General features: G+C 49.0%; 2 protein-coding genes across 3 annotated transcripts in view; one reads left to right on the top strand and one right to left on the bottom strand.

Annotated features, from left to right (window-relative positions):
- Positions 1 to 1,940: 1,940 nt before the first annotated feature.
- On the top strand, positions 1,941 to 3,856 carry Tmem191c (transmembrane protein 191C). The gene is made up of 10 exons (XM_051191106.1): positions 1,941 to 2,107; positions 2,268 to 2,391; positions 2,471 to 2,521; positions 2,596 to 2,673; positions 2,827 to 2,883; positions 2,967 to 3,026; positions 3,153 to 3,217; positions 3,297 to 3,369; positions 3,504 to 3,544; positions 3,619 to 3,856. The coding sequence occupies exons 1-10, from the start codon at positions 1,953 to 1,955 to the stop codon at positions 3,824 to 3,826; spliced, it is 912 nt and encodes a 303-aa protein (XP_051047063.1). The 5' UTR covers positions 1,941 to 1,952; the 3' UTR covers positions 3,827 to 3,856.
- A 1,729-nt stretch (positions 3,857 to 5,585) lies between these two features.
- Positions 5,586 to 21,050, bottom strand: part of Pi4ka (phosphatidylinositol 4-kinase alpha) — a 129,270-nt gene continuing 113,805 nt past the window's right edge. Inside the window, exons 37-55 of one of the 2 annotated variants that reach the window (XM_051191067.1) lie at positions 20,308 to 20,427; positions 20,011 to 20,090; positions 19,714 to 19,907; positions 18,366 to 18,456; positions 16,296 to 16,463; positions 15,525 to 15,578; positions 13,712 to 13,832; positions 12,641 to 12,770; positions 11,224 to 11,294; positions 10,274 to 10,346; positions 10,127 to 10,197; positions 9,239 to 9,348; positions 8,864 to 8,968; positions 8,661 to 8,786; positions 8,298 to 8,418; positions 7,822 to 7,981; positions 6,848 to 6,937; positions 6,533 to 6,616; positions 5,586 to 6,437 (exon numbers count right to left, since the gene is read on the bottom strand). In XM_051191067.1, the coding sequence (XP_051047024.1) occupies positions 6,386 to 6,437; positions 6,533 to 6,616; positions 6,848 to 6,937; positions 7,822 to 7,981; positions 8,298 to 8,418; positions 8,661 to 8,786; positions 8,864 to 8,968; positions 9,239 to 9,348; positions 10,127 to 10,197; positions 10,274 to 10,346; positions 11,224 to 11,294; positions 12,641 to 12,770; positions 13,712 to 13,832; positions 15,525 to 15,578; positions 16,296 to 16,463; positions 18,366 to 18,456; positions 19,714 to 19,907; positions 20,011 to 20,090; positions 20,308 to 20,427 (2,021 nt within the window). In that variant the 3' untranslated portion in view covers positions 5,586 to 6,385. Of the gene's footprint in view, positions 6,438 to 6,532; positions 6,617 to 6,847; positions 6,938 to 7,821; positions 7,982 to 8,297; positions 8,419 to 8,660; positions 8,787 to 8,863; positions 8,969 to 9,238; positions 9,349 to 10,126; positions 10,198 to 10,273; positions 10,347 to 11,223; positions 11,295 to 12,640; positions 12,771 to 13,711; positions 13,833 to 15,524; positions 15,579 to 16,295; positions 16,464 to 18,365; positions 18,457 to 19,713; positions 19,908 to 20,010; positions 20,091 to 20,307; positions 20,428 to 21,050 lie in introns of those variants that run through there. The other variant, XR_007834945.1, reaches the window with a different exon arrangement.

Here is a 21,050-nt window from a genome sequence, read left to right as displayed (position 1 = left end):
GAGCTGGAAGCCTGCATACAGCCTGCTGGCTGCTTGGCATTGGGGAGCCTGCTTCCTCTTCTAGGAAGCCTGCTTCAGGCCAATCTGAGCTACATGACATTGTCTCAAAGGGAATAAAAGAGAACAAAATCAAAGGATGAGCTGGCCCTGGACTAGTAGAGTTGAGTAGTTGCAGCTGTGCTTGTGGAGTGGCCAGTGAAGGGAGCTGCTCAGAGGCAGAGAGGAAGGAAAGGCCTCAAAGGTAATGGCTGATGAGTCTGGTGGGATCAGCTGGTGAAGGGGAAGGTGCAGTTCTCAGAGGGAAAGACTCACCAGTCAGCAAACCTCTGTCTCCAGTTAAGCAAATAAAAAAAAAAATCAAGTGTTCACATACCCTGTCCCAAATGCCTGGGGCCAGACAGGTTTCAGAGACTTGGAGTTTTGAACTATTTATATAGTCATAACCATACAGCACCCTAATTTGGGAATCTGAAATGTGATGATGGTACCTAAAAGTTCTGGATGTCTAGGTTAGGCACATTGCTAGCAGCAAGGGAAGTTCCAGGTTAGTTGGAGCTATCAACTGGAATAGTTCTTTCTTTAAACAAACAAACAAATAGGTGTGTGTATGTGTGAGTGATACTGGGGTTTGAACCTAACATGTTGTGTATGCAAGGATTCTACAGACCAAGCTGTATCCCAAGAACACACACACACACACACACACACACACAAGTCTATTAATTGTTGGCTTTTGTTTGAGACATGGCCTATGTAGTCCAGGCTGGCTTCCAAAAGTCTCAGGCTTCAGTTAAAGCACTTTGCTGGTCTTCCACAGGCCCTGAACCTAGTTCCTAGCACCCAACTGGGCTCACATAGATGGCTCCCAACTGCCTGAAACTCCAGTTTCAAAGGATCAGAGGTCCTCTTGAGGCAACTGCACACCTGTGGTACACACCAACACACAAACATACATACAACTAAAAACAAATTGTAGAAAACATTTATTGAACTGAGTGCGATGGTTGCACACCCGTAATCTAGTACCAGGGAGATGGAGGCAAGGGATAGCATTGAGGTCAAGACCAGGCTCTATACTAACTGAGCCCCCCAGATCACAAAACACCATCATTCCCTTCCTACCCAGACCACTCAACAAGCCCAATCAATAGGGGTTTTCTAGAGCTAAAAGCAAGGAGACAAAGAAAATGCCATGGCATTTTAGCACCACAGACCCATCCCCGTCACTGTTCACTGTCCTGTCACCCCTCACTCAGCAAGGCACCAAAGTCCACCCACAGAGGATCTACCCACGGAGATCACATCAGATTCATCATTGTTACAACACATGGGAGAGAAAATTAAAAGAACTTAATTTCAAACGTTTTTAATCAAAATTCTAGTATTCTCATGCTTGATCACTCAGAATCTAAGGTGAGTTACATCTGATTTATCCTGTAATTAGTTACTGCAGTACTTCAGTTTCTCTGTCTCTCTTTTTAAAGTCAGGGCCTTCTTGCTATATAGCTGTGCTGACCTTGAATTATAGGTGATAGATCTTGTTGCCTCAGTCTCCCGACTTCTGGACCTATAGGCATCAACTGTCAAGCCCGGTCTTTATCTTATCATTTCATTAACTTTTTATTAATCTGACTGTGAGTTGATATTTTTGTTGTGCTTTTTGAGATAGGTTCACATGTAGCCTTGACTAGCCTCAAATTCGATATGTAGTAAAGGATGATCCCCAACTTCTGATGTTCATGTTTTCCACACCCCAGAAGATAGGATTCTAAACAGACCAAGTCCTGCTTTGATAAAATTTGTATACCTGAATTGATCTGGCGTGACCCCTGTCCAGTTGGGCTCTGACGCCTCCCCCCACCCAACCCCACCCCCGGCCCATTATGACTCAGGCCAGCAGGTAGTCCAGGCGGCGGAGGTCCGGGGTAGGGGGTGGGGGGAGTGCTGGAGCTATGGTTGAGCCGCAGGAGCAGCTGCTGCAGCTGCAAAAGGACAACCGCGATGGCCGTCTGCGGAAGCAGGAGCTGGAGGAGCTGGTGCGTGGGCTGGAAGCTGAGAGCGAGAGCCTCACCGGGCGCCTGGACGAGCTGCGCGAGCGCGAGCGCAGGTGCGAGGACACAGAGGCCCCAGTACAGGCTTGTGGCAGTCTCGGTTCTGGGCAGTGGGACTTAAGTCTGAAACTCTCAGGCTGGCGGCTGGGCCTTCCCAGAGGAGCCTGCGCCCTAGTTTCATCCCTGGTCAATTCCCCCCCACCCCCCGCCGCACAGCCTGCAGCGGAGACGAAGCCAAGCATCGCGGGCTATACGAGGGGAGGCGCGCGAGGCTGCGCGGGAGCGCGCGGAGCGGGCTCGTGGACTGCTGGAGGCTGCCGAGCAGCACCGGCTGGACCTGGTGAGGGCAAGAGCAAGAGGCGGGGCTCGGGCTGGCGAGGTTGGCGAAGAGAACTAGACAGCCTGAACCCTGTCCGCAGGAGGAACACAATCGGAAGCTGCAGGAACAGTGGGAGGATCTGTCCAGCCAGGTACGTACGGAGTCTCAGGCCACGCCCTCGCCCCCAAGGCCCGTAAGCCAGGCACTCACAAGCTCTATCCCCAGCTTTTCTACTATGGAGGAGAACAGCTGAGTCAACAGCGAGCAGAGCAGCAGCTGGGGACTCAGCTTATGGCACTGCAGGTACTGGGGAGGGGCCGGGGGCGGAGTATGGCTCTGGGAGGGGCCGCACGCTTGCTTGGGTGGAACTTGGGACCCTAAGGCCAGAGATCGAGCCTCGGGGCACAGAGATGTGCGAGGCCTGCAGGTTCTTGACATCACTTGGATCCTCCAAAGAAACATCTGGAGCTGGCGGAGGCCAAATTCACCATGCAGGCAGAAGGCCTGCGACAGGTGCGAAGGGCGCTGGGCTCTGAGGGGAGGGTTTGTGGAGAGGGTATGGCCTGACGATGCTCATCCAAGCCCCTGGCTTCTAGGGTGTGCAGCGTACGGAAGAAGCCTGGGCCAGCTTTCAGGAGCAGAGTGGAGTTCTGCAGGTGCGGCCCCATCGGTTCTGAGAGCCGGTCCCTTTCGAATGCCCCACGGCCTCAATCCTTTCTCCTTACCCCCTGACCCGTGGTGGACCTCATCCTTCACCCTGAGTACCTGTTGCCATCCTCCAGGAGCTGCAGGGAAAGGTGATGGAGGCAGCGGCTGCGCTAGAGGCTACGCGCGGTGGCTCGGAACCGTAAGGTTTGGGACTAGGGAGGACAGCTGGGCAGCGCGAGGCCAGGCCAGGTGGCCCATTATACGTGGCGTTTCTGCAGGTGGAACTCGCAGCCTCGTCGGGTGCAGGATTGTGCTGGCTCACTTATGGAGGAGGTGGCTAGAGCTGACTGTGTGAGCACAGGCAGGGGCGTGCGGGCTGGAGCTGGGACCTGCCCCTTACGGGCGACCTGCTTTCTCGGGGAGAAACTGGCCTAGAGCCTGGCCACTACCCTGGCGCAGAGCTGGATGCGGCCCTTTCTCTGCAGGAAAAGCGGCTGTTTGGCGGTGCGGGCGCGGGGAGCATCAGGTGAGTGACTAGCGAGGGCTGGGTGGTCCGGGTTCTTGGAGCTCCCACCCATGGGTTCGTTGGTGGTTCTACAGGCTGTGGGCGTTGAGTGCACTGCAGACGCTGCTGCTGCTCCCGCTGGGCTTCCTGGCGCTGCCCATGCTCTACGTGGCGCTGGCTAAGCCCGACACCGTCGGCCCAGGACTTCCGAGTAGTCTTGGCTCGGACGCAGTCTTCCGCCGGCTTCGCTACACGCTGTCGCCTTTGCTTGAGTTGCGTGCTCGAGGACTGCTGCCTGCCTAGAGCACATCATGCTGGCTTCGGCCGCCTGCACCTCTGTCTCCTTTGTGGTTTCTGGGGTGGCCTGTGTGAAAAGGACGGGGGTGGAGCTCGTGTGTCCTTATAGATCCAGTGACCCCTTGATACCTGGACGTAGCAGAGCTGCTCCGATGTCCAGGCTGTCCTTTTTTCACAGACCTGGCTACTGAGCCCCAGCCTGACTCTCTAGGGAGTAATTTGCTGTGAGCCTGAGCTTTGGGCAGGGTGCTGGCCTGTCCGTTCTCCTTGGGGTGTGTGGATTATTTTTCTCGGATGTGCAGTTACCCCAGGACCCCCCTACAACATTGGGGTTCCCTCTGAGCAGGTTTGAATTTGCCAAACCCAATCTTCCTCACAGCATATGAACACACCGACAGCGTGTGCTTACCACTGTGGGCTTCGTGGGGAACATACTAGTATATAAGCAATGTCCTGATTAGTGGAAATGAATCTGGGTGGAATTTTGATACTGCTCTACTTACTTACTTGGAGTTGGGCGTCTCATGCCATCCCAGCTTTGAATTCACAGTGTAGCTGAGTGATCTTGCCTTCATCTCCTGAATGTTTGGATTTCAGGCATGAGCCACCAGGTGTGGTTCATTCTGTTCTGGGGATTGAACTAACCATTTGTGAATGCTGAGCTATCACCACGGCATTTAAACAATTGCAGCTTTTCTGGTAAGTTTATTGGTGACTTGCTTAATGGCCTGACAAAATGGTCTATAAAGATGAACACAGAGAAAGCACCTGTTGTGGTTAAGGTTAATGGCATCCAGCAGCCTATTAGTTTTGCCATTGGAGTCTCCAGCTCCTTGAATGGGTGATGGCTGTCTTGCAAGCACAAGGACTGGAGTTTGATCCCAAGAACCTATGTAAAAATGCTATGTGGTGATGATGTCAGTGACTCCAATGCTGGGGAGGTAGAGACAGGGGCATGCCACTAAGCTCCAGTCAATGGGAGACTGTTTCAGGAAACTAGCTGGGGGCTAGAGAAATGGTTAAGGGCATTTGTTGCTCTTTAAAAAAAAATTATCATTTTTGTTTTATGTGTATTGCTGTTCTGCCTGCATGTATGTGTGAGGGTATCAGATCTTGGAGTTATAGACAGTTGTGAGCTCTCATGTAGGTGTTGGGAATTGAACTCAAAACCCTTGGAAGAGCTGAGCAATCTCTCCAGCCCCCATTTGCTGCTCTTAAAGAGAATCTGGGTGTTCCATCAAATAAATCCCAGAACCTGGGCTGGAGTGGTATAGCAATTAAGAACACTGGCTGTTCTTCTAGAGGACCTGGGTTCAATTCCCAGCACCTACATGGCAACTCACAAGGGGATCCAACACAAATAAAAATTAAAAACAAAACAAACACAAACCCATGGGCTGGAGAGATGGCTCAGAGGTTAAGAGCACTGACTGCTCTTCCAGAGGTCCTGAGTTCAATTCCCAACAACCACATGGTGGCTCACAACCACCTGTAATGAGATCTGGTGCCCTCTTCTGGCCTGCAGGGATACATGCGGCAGAACACTATACATACTAAACACATAAATCTTAAAAACAGATGTCCTGGGTTCAGTTTCCAGTATTCACACCAGGTATCTGACAACATCCTATGACCATTGTTCCAGGGGATCTGCTTCCCTCTTCTGCCACCCTCGCTGAGCACCAGGTATGGTCATTGTGCACAAACTACATGCAGACACACACACATAAATAATCTTACAAAACAAAACAAAACAAACCCAGCATTGAGGTGTACGCCTTTAATACCAGCACTGGGGAGGCAGAGGCAGGCAAATCTCTGAGCTGGAGCCCAGCCTGGTCTGTATAATGAGTTCAAGGACACAGCCAGGGCTACATAGAGAAACCCTGTCTTGAAAATCAACAAAACCAAAACCAAATCAAATAAAAAGCAAGACCAGGGTTACAGATCTGGGCAACTACTCTCGAGTTCACTTTTGTTTGCTTTCTCAGTTTCATCCCTACACCTACTCTGCTTCCAGTCCTGCCTACTGGGGATGGGCCTTATGCATGTCAGGCGAAAACTTTAACCACTGAACAGATATGGAGACAAAGGTCAGCCTAGGGAAGTCTCTCCTTGGAGAGGAAGTCTGTTGGGAGAAGGCATTAATCCTGAGGTCACAGGCTGGGACTACAGCTAAGAGTGGTATGTTTGCCTAGCATGCATAGGCCTTGGGTTTGATCCCCAGTACCAAAACCAAACCAGATTCCTTAAGCTCAGTGTGACTTGGATCAGGAATTCAACTACAGGGCAGATTTGAGGCCAGCTAACAACACAAATGTAGCACATTTTGGGATTTTAATTTTTTTTCATGTTTACACAAGAAAATACTTCAGTGTACCTGTGTAAGACGGCAAACAAGTAGGGAATGTGTCCAGTGCAAACACTCACACCCATGCATTCATCACCACCACAAGCTTGTCAGTCTCCCGAACCAAAGCTCCATGTGCCTGTCACAGCGCCACACCCAGGCATGGTAACAGTATGAGGTACTCTGGGTACCAGAGGTTTCGGATCAGCCTGCCCCTAGTAGGGGATGTCATTCTGGTAGTACTGGATCATATCATAGGTCCGGCTCCTGAAAGGTCAAGTGAGAGAGTGAAGGCTCTGGTTTCCAGGAGCCCCTCCCCACCTGCTTGCCCTTGGAAGGTTCAGGAATGCTGGGTGACTTGCCTGTTGCTGAGGAAACAGCTCTGGATGACCTTCATGATAAAATTTGCTGCCTCTCGTTCTGTCATGTTAGGGCTGAACCTGTGTCTGGGGAGATGAAATGCTGCATTTGTAGGCATCTGTTCAGCTGTGGCCCCCTTCTACTGGTGCGGCCTAGTGTGTTCCCTGACCCTTTCCAGCAACTAGTAGGTCATTTGGGGAGCTCAAGACCGTCTTTCTACTCCAGGAACCCTGTCTGTTCTGGGGTTCCAAGGATACAGAAAAGGTTTCTAGGCTGAGCCCCAGCGGATGGACAGCCCTTCCCCAAGTGGCACCTACTTTAAAAGCTTGATAGTCTGGCCTCGGAAACAGGGCAGGCCCGTGTCCAACATGAGTGTAACTAGGGAGACGACTGCATCCATATAGGGCCTGTGGAGACAGCAAGGGTGGAGAACAAAGCCAGCTTGAGCAGGAACCTGGGTCACAGTCCTGTGATCCAGCTGCCACTTTCCTACACAATCGGTTTGCCTCCCTGTGTGAGTGTCCTACCCTATCCCTAGCAGGCCAGGTTTCTAGTCATGGTTTCAAGGATGCTCTGTGTGGTGTTAACCTCAGTAGCATGTGAAATAAAGCAAATTGATACTCCATGGGACATGTGGTTGATGCCAGTGCTGGGACTACGGTGAAAGGGTGGGCAGGAAGTCCAGAGTGGGAGCTCACAGCTAAAGGATGCTGGTAGATGACGAGGTCACTTGTGGGAGACTACAGGATGTGGCTGCCCATTCAGAGTGGAAGTTGCTTAAAAAGGTAGAATAGGTGACTAAAAGAGAAGGCCCTTCACTTTTTACAGATTTATCACTGGCCTTTAGTCCCATCACTCAGAGGCAGAGGCTGGCTTCCCAAGTTCTAGGCCAGCCTGGTCTACACAGTGAGTTCTAGGACAGCCAGTGCTGTTACACAGAGACATCCTGTCTTGAAAAACAAAACAAGTAATTTTGGTTGTGAGCTTAGCCTTATTAAAGAGAGGGCTTGTCTCTTCTACATAGTTCCCGGACAGCCAGAATTATGTAGTGAGACCCTGTCTGGAAACAACAGATTGTGTGTGTGTGTGTGTGTGTGTGTGTGTGTGTGTGTGTGTGTGTGTGCATGCATTTGATGTGTATATGTGTGCAGGTGCCTGAATAGGCTAGAGTGGGTAATGCATCTCAGAGCTGAAGTTACAGGTATCTGTTGGCCACCTGCTGTGAGTGCCATTAAGCCTGATTCCCTCCAGGGGGCATGAGTGCTCCCTTCCACATTGCTCATGGGCTCACCGCACAGCCAGATAACCTCGGACACACATCTCCATGAACCACTTGAAGGGTGTGGCTTCCATCTTGCCTCCCATAATCATCACCATCTCATCTGTCAGCTTGATGTCTGGTTCCCAGCCAAGGTTGCCACCCGGTGAGCTTTCAAACATGAAGCCAAAGTCTGCAAAATTCCAAAAAGCTGCCTGTCACTGAGGCAGGAGCGAGGGCAGGGTGGGTTATTTCCAGTAGAGGAGGACTCAGCCACACAAGTAGGGGAGGAAGCTGGGGAAGAGGAGGCAGGCTTGTGTCAGGCTAGAGCAGACACATTCCACCAGCTTTCCCTCTACCAAGTGTAAGCTGCCTGCCATTCTAGTCCCCAGCTCTCTAGGGCTTGGCTGGCTACTTCTACAGTAGTATAGTAGTACAGCCACTGGCTTTGGGTGCACTTGCACTCTACAATGGGCAAAGGGAGGGGAGAATGGCACAGCCTGGCTGACCGATGTGGATGATGTGGCCTTTCTTGTCCAGCATGATGTTGCCATTGTGCCTGTCCTTGATTTGCAGCAGGAACAGCAGGAGGCTGTAGGCAGCCATGCTTCGAATAAAGTTGTAGCGTGCCTGTGTGGAGAGAAGGCTATGGTCTCAACCTGCCTCTGTGCCCCAGCTTAGAGGCAGAGCTGGGTCAGGAAGGCAGAGACAGCTCGCAGTAGTGAGTGTGGCTGTTGGTGTGCAGACAGCAGCACTTTCTGCACCCTGGGGTTCTAGGTTTCTGTAACACTAAAAGAAAGCTATGGGGGACTGATTTAGCTCCTAAAAGAGGAGGACAGAAGGTAGATAGGTGAGGCCCTGGGGCTAGCTACCTGCTGAAAGGCCAGGGTAGACTCATCCCCATACTGGCGTGTGAAGTAGTCATACATGCCAAAGTCAGTTTGTCGGCCCAGCTGGTCTCTGGAGGTGCAGTCCGGTATGCACTCAATCACTCCACACTAGGAAGGGAAGGAGGAACAGTTAGGTGGCACAGTGATATGATGGTTCCTTTGCCTATCATGCTCTAGGAACTCACCCCAGGAGCAGTAGCCACCACCCGATAGGGAAAAACGAAGAGATCCAGGCCAACCAGCTGGAAGATGTTCTTGAAGAGGTCGATGATCTGCAGGGCTAACATGTCCTGGACCAGAGAAGGCACAGGATAGTCAGGGTCCTCCCTGTAGCCTCTGAACCACTTGGAAATTAGTGGCCTTGAGGCTCACACAATAAAGGAAGGTAGAGGTCTGGCTTCATGGCCCACCCAAACTGAGCTATCTCGGGACTGTCCAAAGAATGTGCAGGGTGGGGCTGGAAGGGGATTCTGGGTTTGTTCTAATGTGAGGGGCTCTCCTTTGGTGTCACTAGGGGATAGTGCCTTGCCCCGTGAGCCTGATATGGCCAGCTCTGTCACCTGCCGGCAGTCATCCCCCACTTTGAAGATGGCTGCTTGCCAGCAGATCTTCTTGCCATCAGCCTCCTGCCCTCGACACTCATCCTCAGCATCTGAGCGGCACTGCAGACCTGGGGTGGGGGAGGGGTGCTGTCTGTTAGCCTAGGGGCCTGAGAAAGATCTTGAGATCACCTCTGCAAAGCACTAAGGGGTTCCAAGAAACCTCATGGGTTATCAGTAGAATCATAGGGCCAGAGTTTTCCTAGGAACATCCAAATTTAGAACTTGTATGAAACATAGCCTCCTGGGAGCCAAGCTGAGGATTCAGGGATGAAATAGAGCCAGGCCACTGAGGACATCTCCACATTGGTCTGTCTCCAACCACAACTGTGATCTTATTTGGAATTAAGGTATTGAAGATGCAGTCATGTAAAGAGTCATACTAGACGACAAGTGTCCTTTTAAAAGAGACAAGGCCGCTCCAGACAGGCAGAGATGGAGTGATGTTCAGTAGTATCACTGATATGGATTGCTACAACCACAGGAAGGGAGAGGCAGAGAACACCCAGCCCAGAACTTTAGATTCTTGTGTGGCCACAGCCTGATCCTCCCTTCACTGGAGCATGCCCAGTGATGTCGGTCTCCAGATCTGTGAGACTGCACAAGTCTCTAGGTGCCACTCAGACTACATGCCTCTGTACAGAGCCTGACACTAGTGTGCACCACAAAGGCTCAGTGAGTGGGGCTCCAGTGACTTGGGTGACAGATTCTAGGGTAAGCAAATGTTACTGCAGAGCATTGGAAGGCTGAGCCCACAGGCAGATGCATGGCAAACATCTTTTATAGGATGCTCATAGCAAACCAGCTCTAGTGAGAAGAGACCCTGTACTGCAAGGAGCTATGACTGACCTTCTTTTTCAAGTTCGCTCACTCCACATCGCTTCACCTTAAACTTGGCCAGATATGGAGCTTTTGCAGCACTGAAAAAAGAATGTAGCACATGAGACGGCTAGTAGACTCCTGAGTGATGCACACTTGTGTAGGACAGGCACTCACCTCTGCATTGGTGTCCCTGACTTGTAGTCAATGTCTAGCACAATTGCTTCAGGGTTGCTGGGCAAGTAGCAGCCTGGGCAGGCACAAAAGGGAGCTACATGTCAACCACAGGGAGCCACAACCAGTCCCTACCACAGGCTTCCCATGCAGACTTGTTCTGTGCTCAGTGTAGGTCTGCCCTTCCTAACTCAGACCCTTCACGATCCATCCAGACAGCCAGCAAAAGAACCCCAGCCTGCTGGGGTGTGCTAGACCTTAGCTTTGTGGCAACTACCCTGCTGCTGCCTGGGCAAGTTTTGGGTTTGCTACAGTCTCAATGGAGACTCCTACCCTGGCTGCACTGGCCTAGCCTGTTCTCAATACACTCCATCTCTGTGTTCTGTGCAGTTACGCACTCCAGCTTCTCAGTGTAGTGGTTTGAATAGGAATGGATCCCATAGACTCATGTGTTCGAATGCTTGGTCATAATGGCACTATGAGGAGGTGTGGTCTTGTTGGAGGAAGTGTGTCACTGTGGGGTGGGCTTTGAGGTCTCAGCTCAAGCCAGGCCTAGAGGCTCACAGCTTTCTTCCTGCTGCTTGTGGATCAAGATCTCAGCTACCTCTCCAGCACCATGTCTGCCTGCATGTCACCATGCTTCCCACTGTAAAGGACAAAACCTCTGAACTGTAAGCCAGACCTAATCAAATGTTTTCTTTATAAGAGTTGCTGTGGTCATGGTGTCTCTTCACAGCAAAAGAAACCCTGACTGAGGCACTCAGTAAATATGTCCAGTAAGCAGACAAGAGGAAGTTCATTCTTCAGGTTTGGGATGCTGGGGGCCCTAAGTGTGTGATGTGGCTGACAAAGCCTGGCCCCATGGGGGTGGGGGGTGGGGAGGTGGGATGGGGGGAAAATGGAAATGGGGGGGAGGACAGCAGCTCCCTGTTGCCCTGAGGCTGCCAGCTTACCAGGCTGCACCTTCACTTCAGACAGAGCTGACAGACAAGCCTTCTTTCTTTCGTCACCTTTAGGGTAGGGCCTGAGAAACAAGACAGATGCTCTGGACATGGTGATACACAGCTGTAACAGCAGCACTCAGATGTGGGGGCCAGAGGGTCTGGAGCTTCTGCTACCTAGTGAGTCTGAGGCCAGCTTGGGTTATCCAAACTGTCTAAAGCACAAGGTTCTGCTCTGTTCTGCAGAATCTGGCTTCCAGGGATAGAGAGCTCAGTCCCTGGTGATTGATTCATAGTGATGCCTGCTCTGCATTCCTCAGAGAAGCCAGATGGCCCCAGAAGGTGGCAGGGGCAGAAGTGGAGTTGTTCCCTGGCACCTCCGCCCACACATTTGGTGGTGTGTCAATGCTGTTGAGGTACTGAGAGAACAGGCGACTGTGGGGCCTGACCCACATGGCATTCTGGGTGAATGCCATATATGACCTTTACTGGTAAGCCCCAGCAACCTGGCTCCACTAAGGTGAGGTGGAGGATAACTGCAACTTGTTGTGTCTTGATGCCCTGGACATGCCCCTCCATGCTGAGTTGAATATGGGAGTGTTTCCCAAAGGCCCAGATGCTAAGGAGAGATTCTCAACTTTAACTGCCCAGTGAGGGCAGGCATGGTGGCGCATGCCTGTAGTTCCAGCACCCACAAGGCAGATCTCTGAATTTGAGGTCAGCCTGGTCCACATGGCAAATTCCCGCACAGTCAGGACTATATAGAGAGACCCTGTCTCAACCCCTTCTCCCCTCAAAATTCTCCAGCAAGGAGTTTTAGGTCCCTGGGGCTACAGCCTTGCAGGGGTTATGGTACACCATTTGCTTTCTCTGCTACAGTTGTTATATGTACTAAGCGCACACTCTATCACTAAGAAGATATCCATATTGTCCCCCACCTCCCCTTGTGTGTGAGTGTGTGTCTGTGTGTGTTTTTTGAGAAGGTCTCTCTCTCTCTCTTGCTCTGGCTGTCTTGGAATCACCACCTGCCTCTGTCTCCCAGGTGCTAGGATTAAAAGAGTGCACTTCTACCCCAGCCTGCATTGTTCCTCTTAAGTTGGTTGTCTTAGGTGTGTTGTAGTGACATACTTCCCTACACCTTTGTGTGTGATCAGGGCCCCTGGAAACATGGTGAGGGCCCTCAGTGAATGCAGCAGGAGCAGCCTGCATGTACAATGAGGGCAGCTTATGGAGTGGAAGAAGCTGGGAAGAGCTGTGCTCAGTGGTCTTTTCTCCAGGTCACCTTGGGCAAATGTCAAATGCCAATGATGCACTGCCTTGTCCCATGCCCCCAAAAGCCACATGAGTGCAGAGCCCAGGCTAACATAGAGGGGAGCAGGGGGGATGAGGACAAGATGTCTCAAGACTCTCTCTCAGGACAGCCACTTACTTGATGATGGCTGACACGTTGGTGATCTTGTTAAAGAAATCAAATTCCCGTTGATAGAAATCTTTGGCTGGGCCTGATAGGGACCCTGTGATTTCTTCTACTAACTGCTCCAGAAGGTCACCAATGTCAGCTGAGGAGACAAAGATGGTGAGGTTTTCTTTTCTTTTCTTTTTTTTTTTTTTTCTTTCTTTCTTTTTTTTTTTTTTTTTTTATTTGATACAGGGTTTCCCTGCGTGGCTTTGGAACCTGTCCTGGAAGTAGCTCTATAGCCAGGCTGACCTTGCCTCCTGAGAGCTGGGATTAAAGGTGTGCACCATCACTGCCCAGCCTAACTATAATGATTTTTGAAATTATAGTGGACAACAACAATCAAATTATGGTTCAATGAGAGGAGCAGTGCTGGTTGATAAATGGTCAGATTCCTATGCTGGTAAGTGGGGGACATAGAAGGGTTTGTTCTGAGACAGGGTTGGTGTGTAGCCTTAGCTGGCCTGAACTTGCTTCTAAGACCAGGCTGAGACCTTGAACTCACTGAGATTCACCTGCCTCTGCCTCTCAAATGCTGCCATTAAAGGTGTGTGCCATCATGTCCAGCTCTTTACTTTTTTAAATTTATTTTTGTGTGTGGATGTACACATACTATGTCACACATGTGGAGGCCAGAGGTCTGTTCTCTTCTTCCACTATGTGTGATTCAGGAATTAAACTTATTTTGCAGGTTTCATGGTAGGTGCCTTTATCTGCTTAGCCAGATACAGATCAGAGGCACAGGAACCAGAGTAAATTCTAGGGTACACAGCAAAGTTCTGTCACAGATAAGCAAATGAGCTAGCAAACCAAAGAGCAAAAGTGTGAGCAGCTTATGGGCCACTGTCTGAGAACTGCTGTCACCGAGTTACAGCTGTGCTAGGCACAGACTCTTACAGGACAGGCAGTTGCAAATGCCATGAGAGGACAGGATCCCCAGGCTGGGGGAGCACACACACAGAGGGCCTCTGAGAGAGCAGAAGTCCTGTATAGGCTCTAGAGGAGATGGCAATGGGGAAAGGCCTGAGAGGCCAAAGTACTCACGGTCTTTCTGGTGCCCTTCTTCATCGAGGTAGATGTTAGTTTTCATATTCCAGATAAACTGGTGTGCCAGAAGCTGGGACTTGGCTGCCGCCCAGAGAATGTACTCACGCACATAGCCCATCTGTAGGAAGGCAAGGCCACAGTCAGCCTTTACACTTGGAAGAAACTCTTCCTAACCTAGGACAACAGGTAACTCCCATGTCTTGGCTGCGTGGTTCCCTTCAACATGGATGTACCTGTCAGGGTCCGTGCAAAGTGCAGCAGAGGAGCCAGCCCAGGCTGGGGGCTGGCCCCTCATGGCTAGGGCTCAGGGCTAGGGCACAATGCAGGCCTGGTGTCCTGTGTGGTCCCATTGGTATTTAAGAACCATGGCTTATTTGTAAGGTTGTACAGAATGTTCTGCACAGGATCCAGGAAGCTCTGAGGTGTCCAGAGGAGCATGGCTCCAGCACATTGATGGTTATCATCAATGGTTCCATCTCATTTTCCCCTACCATTATCTGGTAGCTCCTGTTCTTTTATGTTGTTCCTTCTCTCTCTTTGGTATGTGTATGCATGGCATGTATGTATGTGGTTGTGTGGGGAGGTCAAAGGTCGACACTGGGGTCCTCCTCAATCACTTTCCACCTTAGTGGTGGTAATATGGTCTCTTAACCAAACTATAAGCTGATCTAGGAGTTTAAGGCAAGCCTTGGCTCACAGTTCAAGGCCAGTCTGGTTATATAACACCTTGTCTCAGTAAACAAAAACAAAAATGTAATAGAACAAAGTTGCCCAAATTCACAAGTTTCTTTCTTTTTTTCTTTCTTTCTTTCTTTCTTTTTTTTTTTTTTTTTTGTTTGTTTTCAAGATATGGTTTCTCTGTATAGCCCTGGATGTCCTAGAACTCACTCTGTAGACCAGGCTGGCCTCAACCTTGGAGATCTGCCTGCCTTTGCCTCCCAAGTGCTGGGACTAAAGGTATGAGCCCCCACTGCCTAGCCCAAATCCACAAGTTTAAAATGATATTTAAAACCCATTGATAACCTTTGAATAAATTAATCCAGAATTTTATTTATTTTTAATATTTTGGTTTTCAAGATAGGGTTTCTCTGTGTAGCACTGGCTGTTCTTGGAACTCACTTTGTAGACCAGGCTAGCCCTGAACTCTGAGATCTGCCTGCTTCTAGCTCCTGAGTTCCCAGATTAAAGGTATGCCACCACAGCTGGTAATGTACTTGTTTTTATTTATTTTTTTTTTGTTTTAATTTCATTTATTATTTTGTGTTTGTGTTTGGGTGAGTGCCCGAGAGTCACAGTGTGCATGTGGAGATCAGAATACAACTCCACAAATGGTCCTCTTTTCCCATCATGGCATCAGGAACTGGATTCCATGGTTGGGTTTCTGTGGTATGCACTTTTATCCTGTGTGCCATCTGGCCTCCAAATTCATATGAAAATAAATGTCTTGTTTAAGCTACCCGGTTGTTGCTACTTTTATGTGTAGCATGATTAGAACACATCCTTTATTACCTAAGCCTTATCACTATCCTATGACAACAGCCAGACTCAAGGGATGTCTTGTGATTTGCTGAGACCTGACCCAATAAAGATCCTAGAACAGGCTGCCCATCTACAGGAAACAGCTGGACAACGTAGCAGAGCCTTCCCTCTCTGCAGAGGATGAGGCAGTAAGAGCAAAAGGTTCAGTTATGACTGCACAGTCCTGTTTCTGAGGGATCCCAGAGGAAGCCAGTTTGAGCTGGGGACTAGGAGCTAAGGGCAGCAATATGTACAGCTGTCAAAGGAAGTGGAAGGTTGTGCCAATACGTACCTTGTCATATCTGAGAGCCTGCACAATCTGGGGAATGTAGAACAGAATGGCATCCTGTATAACAGTTAAAACAGTAATGAACGTTGGACCTGCACATGGGATGCTGCCTCCTGCTGGAGAACTGGGGAAGGTGCAGAGGATAACAAGAAACATCCAAGGATTTGTAACACATTGGTGAAAACAAACACTCAGATGCAGAATAGTACCTCATCAATAAGGAGAGGAGCCTGCCCCAGGTAAATGGGCTGAAAGTTACTACAGACTTTCTGGTGCTGAAGCTGTAGCAAGCAGAGCTCTAGAACATTCTACAGACCTTTCCCTTTCCCTGCTATAGACCCTCCATCATGGCTACCACAGAATTTCCAGGAGTTTGCTGTTGGGATAAAAGGCATGGTATACTGCTCACCTGTCGTGTTAGGGACCACACTGAAGCAAACTTTCTCCTAAAAAGCTAAAAACTAGAAAACACATGAATTGCAACTAGATTCATTCATTCATTCATTCATTTTTTTTTTTTTTTTTTTAAGAGTGGGTCTCACTGTGTAGAGATACCCCTGCTTCTGCTTCCCTGGTGTTGGTATTACAGGCGTGTGCCACCACAGCCCAAATTAATCTTCTGCCACTATTAGAGTCAGTAAGAAAGATATGCTCTAGATGAACCTGCACAGTTGGGTGCACTCCAGGCTGCACTGTCTTACATCTATCCACTTAGCCACACTGGGACAACTACACCCTAGGCTGGCTTGGCGCTCAGCATGGCTCTGAACTCACCGGAGGGAAGGAACGCAGGACTTTCACTCCATACTGTGCAGTGAGAGGGTGTGGTGGATACATGCTGGAGAAGTAGGAGAGGCCTGTGGGTGGGTCCGTGGGTGCCCAGCACAGAACATGGCTGAGCTCGGGAGCGTCTGCATCGATGGTATGCCAGGTGACAAGGAACTAGGGAGAAAGTTGGTAGACAGGGATGCAGTAGTCTTTTTAGTCATGGCCTATTCTAGAGTGGCTATAGCAAAGGGCAATAGGCTGGGTGTGGTAGTGCATGTCTTTAATCCTAGCATGCAAGAGGTAAAGGTAAGCACATCTCTGTGAATTTGAGGTTGGCCTGCAGCAAGATCTACATACATAGTAAGTTCTAGGTCAAAAAAGAAAAGAAAAGAAATTTGCAGTAACAAAACCATTTATGATAAAATAATTGATGTTTCTGACATATTATGTGAAGTAGCATAATTGTAATAAATCCAAGTTGAGGGACTGGGAATGTAGCTCAATGGGTAGTATGTATTCAAGGCTAATATGCACTGATCCCCAGCACTGCATAAAACCAGCTAAGGTTATACACACCTGTAATCTTAGTACATGGCAGGTGGAAAATGGAGGATCAGAAATTCAAGGTCAGTTTTAGCTATATAGTGAATTCAAGGTTATTGTGAGACATATGAAAACCCATCTATAAACAGATTTTAAGCAGACTAAATATTTTCTTATCATAAACATAATACTTATTTTATGCTAGAAGTAGAAAATGCAGGAAGTCAAGAAAATTCTACCACTGAGGTTACCCGATAACTTTCTGTCTAGTGTGATAGATGTAATAATAATTTTGTTTTAGAGACAGAGTTTCACTCTGTAGCCCAGGCTAGCCTCTGCCTCATGATTTCTGGTATTAAAGGTATGCATCACCATGTCCAGCATTGAAGTCATTTGATCTCATGGTGCAGAGATGAATCCAAGATTCACAGAAGCATTATGCCAGCAGCCTTCTTTAACTTAACACTTAGTTCTCAGATCTTTCTTATTTATTTATTTATTTATTTATTTTTGAGACAGGGTTTCTCTGTGTAGCCCTGCTTGCCCTGTAACTCACTCTGTAGACTAGGCTGGCCTCATACTCCACCTGCCTCTGCCTCCCAAGTGCTGGTATTAAAGGCGTGCATCACCACCAGCTGGCAGAGATTTAATTTTATGTGTATGAATGTTTGCCTAAGTGTTTATCTGTGCCATGTGTGTGTTAGAATTGGGTGGGTGTAGGCCCTCTGAGGAGTAGCCCGTGTTCAACCACTGTGCCAACTCTCCAGCTCTTTTTATTTCTTTTCTTTGACGCACAATTCCATGTGTGGACTAGGCAGCTGTAAACTTTGATCCTCCTTCAGTCTCCCAAGTATCGGGGATTACAGCCCTCTACTGGTGATCAGGCCCAACTGTAGTTCGACAAATGTCTAAATTAATAAAGTACACCTTTCAGTTTGTCTGTGAGGTCCACAGAGGACTGGATCCTGAGAGCTCTGACCTGATAAATAGATGAATAGATGAATTATACCCTGCCCCCCAGAGACAGGGTTTCTCTCTGTAGCCCTGGCTGTCCTGGAACTAGTTCTGTAGACCAGGCTGGTCTTGAATTCACAGAGATCCACCTGCCTCTGACTCCCGAAAGCTGGGATTAAAGGCGTGTGCCACCACCACCATCTGGCCCAGCTTAATCTTTTGATAGATTCATAATATGATGGTATTATTTTGAGGTGGTGAAAAGTGCATGGGACCTGGTGGAGGAGATCAGTCACTGGAGCTGTGTGTTTGGATGCTGTGCTTTGCCTGGATCCCTTCCTGTATTCTCTTGCTCTGTCCACATCCCAGGATGTGAACAGCCTCCTGCACAGGGTCCTGCTGCCATGATGTTCTGCTCAGCCATATGAGGCTGAGCCCTCTGACACTGATCAAGGTAACCCTTTCCTCCCTGAGTTGTTCTGTGGGGTATTTGGTAATAGTAATGAAAGTAACCATGCCTTTCTGGAAGACATTCTAGATGTAGCTTGAACTTGAGCTTGTGTGTAGGGGCTGCACTACCTTGATGGCTTCAGGGACATCACTAACAGCTCCTGGATCCAACCGAACGAGACGGGTCACTTCATTCCCAATGGCTTCTGTATTCTTGAACCTACAGTGCATACAGAGTTTGGGTCACTGCCACAGAAGAGCTAGAGAGAAACACTCAGCTGGAGGGATTTGGATCAACACTATATGACAGATAGCTAAATGTTGTAGGCAAGTAACACTGCAAAGTCTGAAAAGGACCCTTTGAAAACTTACATCATCACAGCATTCACAAGGAGGTGACAGGATGAATCCCACAATTTGAGCAACCCTGTTTACATAAAACCTTTTCTATGTAAGATGGCTTAGTGGACAAGGGTTGATGCCAACCTTGATGACCTAAGTTCACTTTCCTAGTCCCACATGGTAGAAAGAGAACAAACACTAGCAAGTTGGCTTCCGATCAAGACACAGACACACAAAGAGACTAAAAAAAATTCCTTCGCAAAAAAAAAAAAAAAAAAAAAAAAACCAAAAAAGTAAAAAAACAAACCAAAAGACCTTTCTTTAGAGCAACCCTATCCTATCCTATATAGTCATCCATCCTTCTCACTACCATAGCTCTGAGCCTAGCTTTCTGGGCTGGCCTATCTCTGGTTCAGCATTTCACCTTACAATCTACACCCTTAAGCCCCCCTATCTGTTGGTGAGAGGGCAGACATAAGCCTGTAGGTGTTACTGACCCAGGTTAATGCAAGGGACAGTCCTGCTTTGAAAGGACTTAGAACAAGTCTGTTGTCCTGAGTCTGAGGTAGAGGAAACAGGAAAGTGCCAACCTTGGCTCCCATCATAAATACTCATCCTTGGCTGTAGGGAAGAAGGCTGAGGGACCATGTAGGCCACAGGGCTTATGCAATTCATCTCACCTGTTGTTCAGTCTGAAGGTTTTGTTTCTGTTGGAGATTCTTGCCTTGATAGACCTTATGGTACACTAGGCAAACAGCCACAGCAACAGTGTCTACTCCCAGCTTGAGCTCAAAGATGGCATTATTCAAACCCAAACACAACCCAAACTCTCCCAAATTGTTTCTGAGGACCACCTCCCAGGATGGAAGCCTTTACAAATTATACTGTTAGTGCCACTTTTGAAACAGTGCCAGGGTCTTGCGTGGTGCTAGCTTAGAGTTCTACCACTGAGTACAGTCCCTAGTCATACATATCACTTTCATTGGATCTAGGCAGGAGCTGACAAGATCACAAGGGCCACTGTGCAACCTCTGTACAGACTAGGTGAGAAACTTGCGTGTTCCAAACAGGAGTCATGTTATATTTCATGGCACTCTTGGGCCTCCGATGAAGCTGGGGTGACTGAGAGGCATACCTGGCTGGCAGCTGCACAGCGAGGTAGGGAGAGATGCTCCAGGCAAGGTTCACGTTGTCCTTCCACTGCTTCTCACTCAGGCTGATGTACTTGGACCTCCAGTTGGCCACACTGTTCTCTCCTGCCTGGTCCAGCTCTAGTTCTGGGGCTGACAGTGGGTTGTACCAAGTGATGAGGCGCTCGATTTCAGTGGCCTGGTGAGACCAAACAATGTCCAATGTATTTTCTGCATGCTACTCCTACCCCAAGGTGCTACACTGTTACACAGTGGGTAGTGTTTGTGGCCATAGGTCTTACCAACAGTGACAACAGTAGTGTCCTGCGTTTCATGTAATACTTGTGCAGCTGGGAACCCCGGTTGGTTTTCTTAGACATGCCTGGGGACAAAGACAAACATGATCATTGTCCTTTGAGGCCACTTATCTGCCTTGGTGTGGTGATGACTGAACCAAAACCTTGGCCATGATTTAGAATCTAGAAGAAGTTGCCTTTTAATATTCTATTCTGCCATTTAAGTGAGTATCCATCACACCACCAGGATGGGAACTCAAGATTGCTGAGAAGATGTAGGAGCCACCCACTACCCTGACCAACCTGACTTTTTGGAGATAGTAGACATGCCACTGGAGAGCGGATAAGTGTTGATCCAGCCCTGTGTAGCCTGTTGTCGAGAGCCCACAGTTATATCCAGGTTGCTCCGGGTGTCTTGGTTATCTGTGGGCAAATACATTACAGACTCTGGCTGGGATCAGGTGGCTCAAGACAAGGCACCATGGGAAGAGAGATCAGCAAGCCTTGCTCAGCACGCCAGGCACCAAGGTTGACTTCCCTAGAGCCTACATTAGATACCTTGGTGTGATGATGCATCCTCCTTCCTAGTCCTAAAGCTGCATAGATGGAGACAGAGGTAGCTCGGTGGCTAGCCACCCAGCAAGTTCCAGGCCAGTGAAAGACTTTGTCCAAAAAAGCCAGGCGTGTCAGTGCATGCCTTTAATCCCAACTCAAAGGGCAGAGGTAGGCAGGCCTCTGTGTGTTTGAAGTCACTGTCTCCAATATACCCTGGATGGGCCATGTGCCTGTCCTGCAGGGGTGCCCCTTGAAGGTATTTGGCTGACCTTATCATACAACAATGGATTAGGATGAAGTCATCTAGGTATGCTGGCCTTCCCCTACTCAGTGGGCACCTGGGAAATGAGCCTGTCCAGGGAGAAGCTCTAAGGAGGAGCGTTTGGCACTTGCTATACGCATCAGTAAGGGCCAGAGGAAGGGTAGCAAACATACAATTTAATGGGTGTTCAACAATATAAGGCACAGGCAAGATCAGGTCTCACTTGGGC

This window comes from Phodopus roborovskii, unplaced genomic scaffold, assembly GCF_943737965.1.
Source record: "Phodopus roborovskii unplaced genomic scaffold, PHOROB, whole genome shotgun sequence".
Classification (NCBI taxonomy): Eukaryota; Metazoa; Chordata; class Mammalia; order Rodentia; family Cricetidae; genus Phodopus; species Phodopus roborovskii.
This window is presented reverse-complemented; position numbering and strand designations above follow the sequence as displayed.

Excerpts from the sequence above, each read along its gene's own strand:
- Tmem191c (XM_051191106.1), top strand. The coding sequence starts at position 1,953 with ATGGTTGAGCCGCAGGAGCAGCTGCTGCAGCTGCAAAAGGACAACCGC. Across the intron at positions 3,218-3,296 it reads ACGCGCGGTGGCTCGGAACC|GTGGAACTCGCAGCCTCGTC; the intron begins GTAAGGTTTGGG and ends GCGTTTCTGCAG. Across the intron at positions 3,370-3,503 it reads AGGTGGCTAGAGCTGACTGT|GAAAAGCGGCTGTTTGGCGG; the intron begins GTGAGCACAGGC and ends CTTTCTCTGCAG.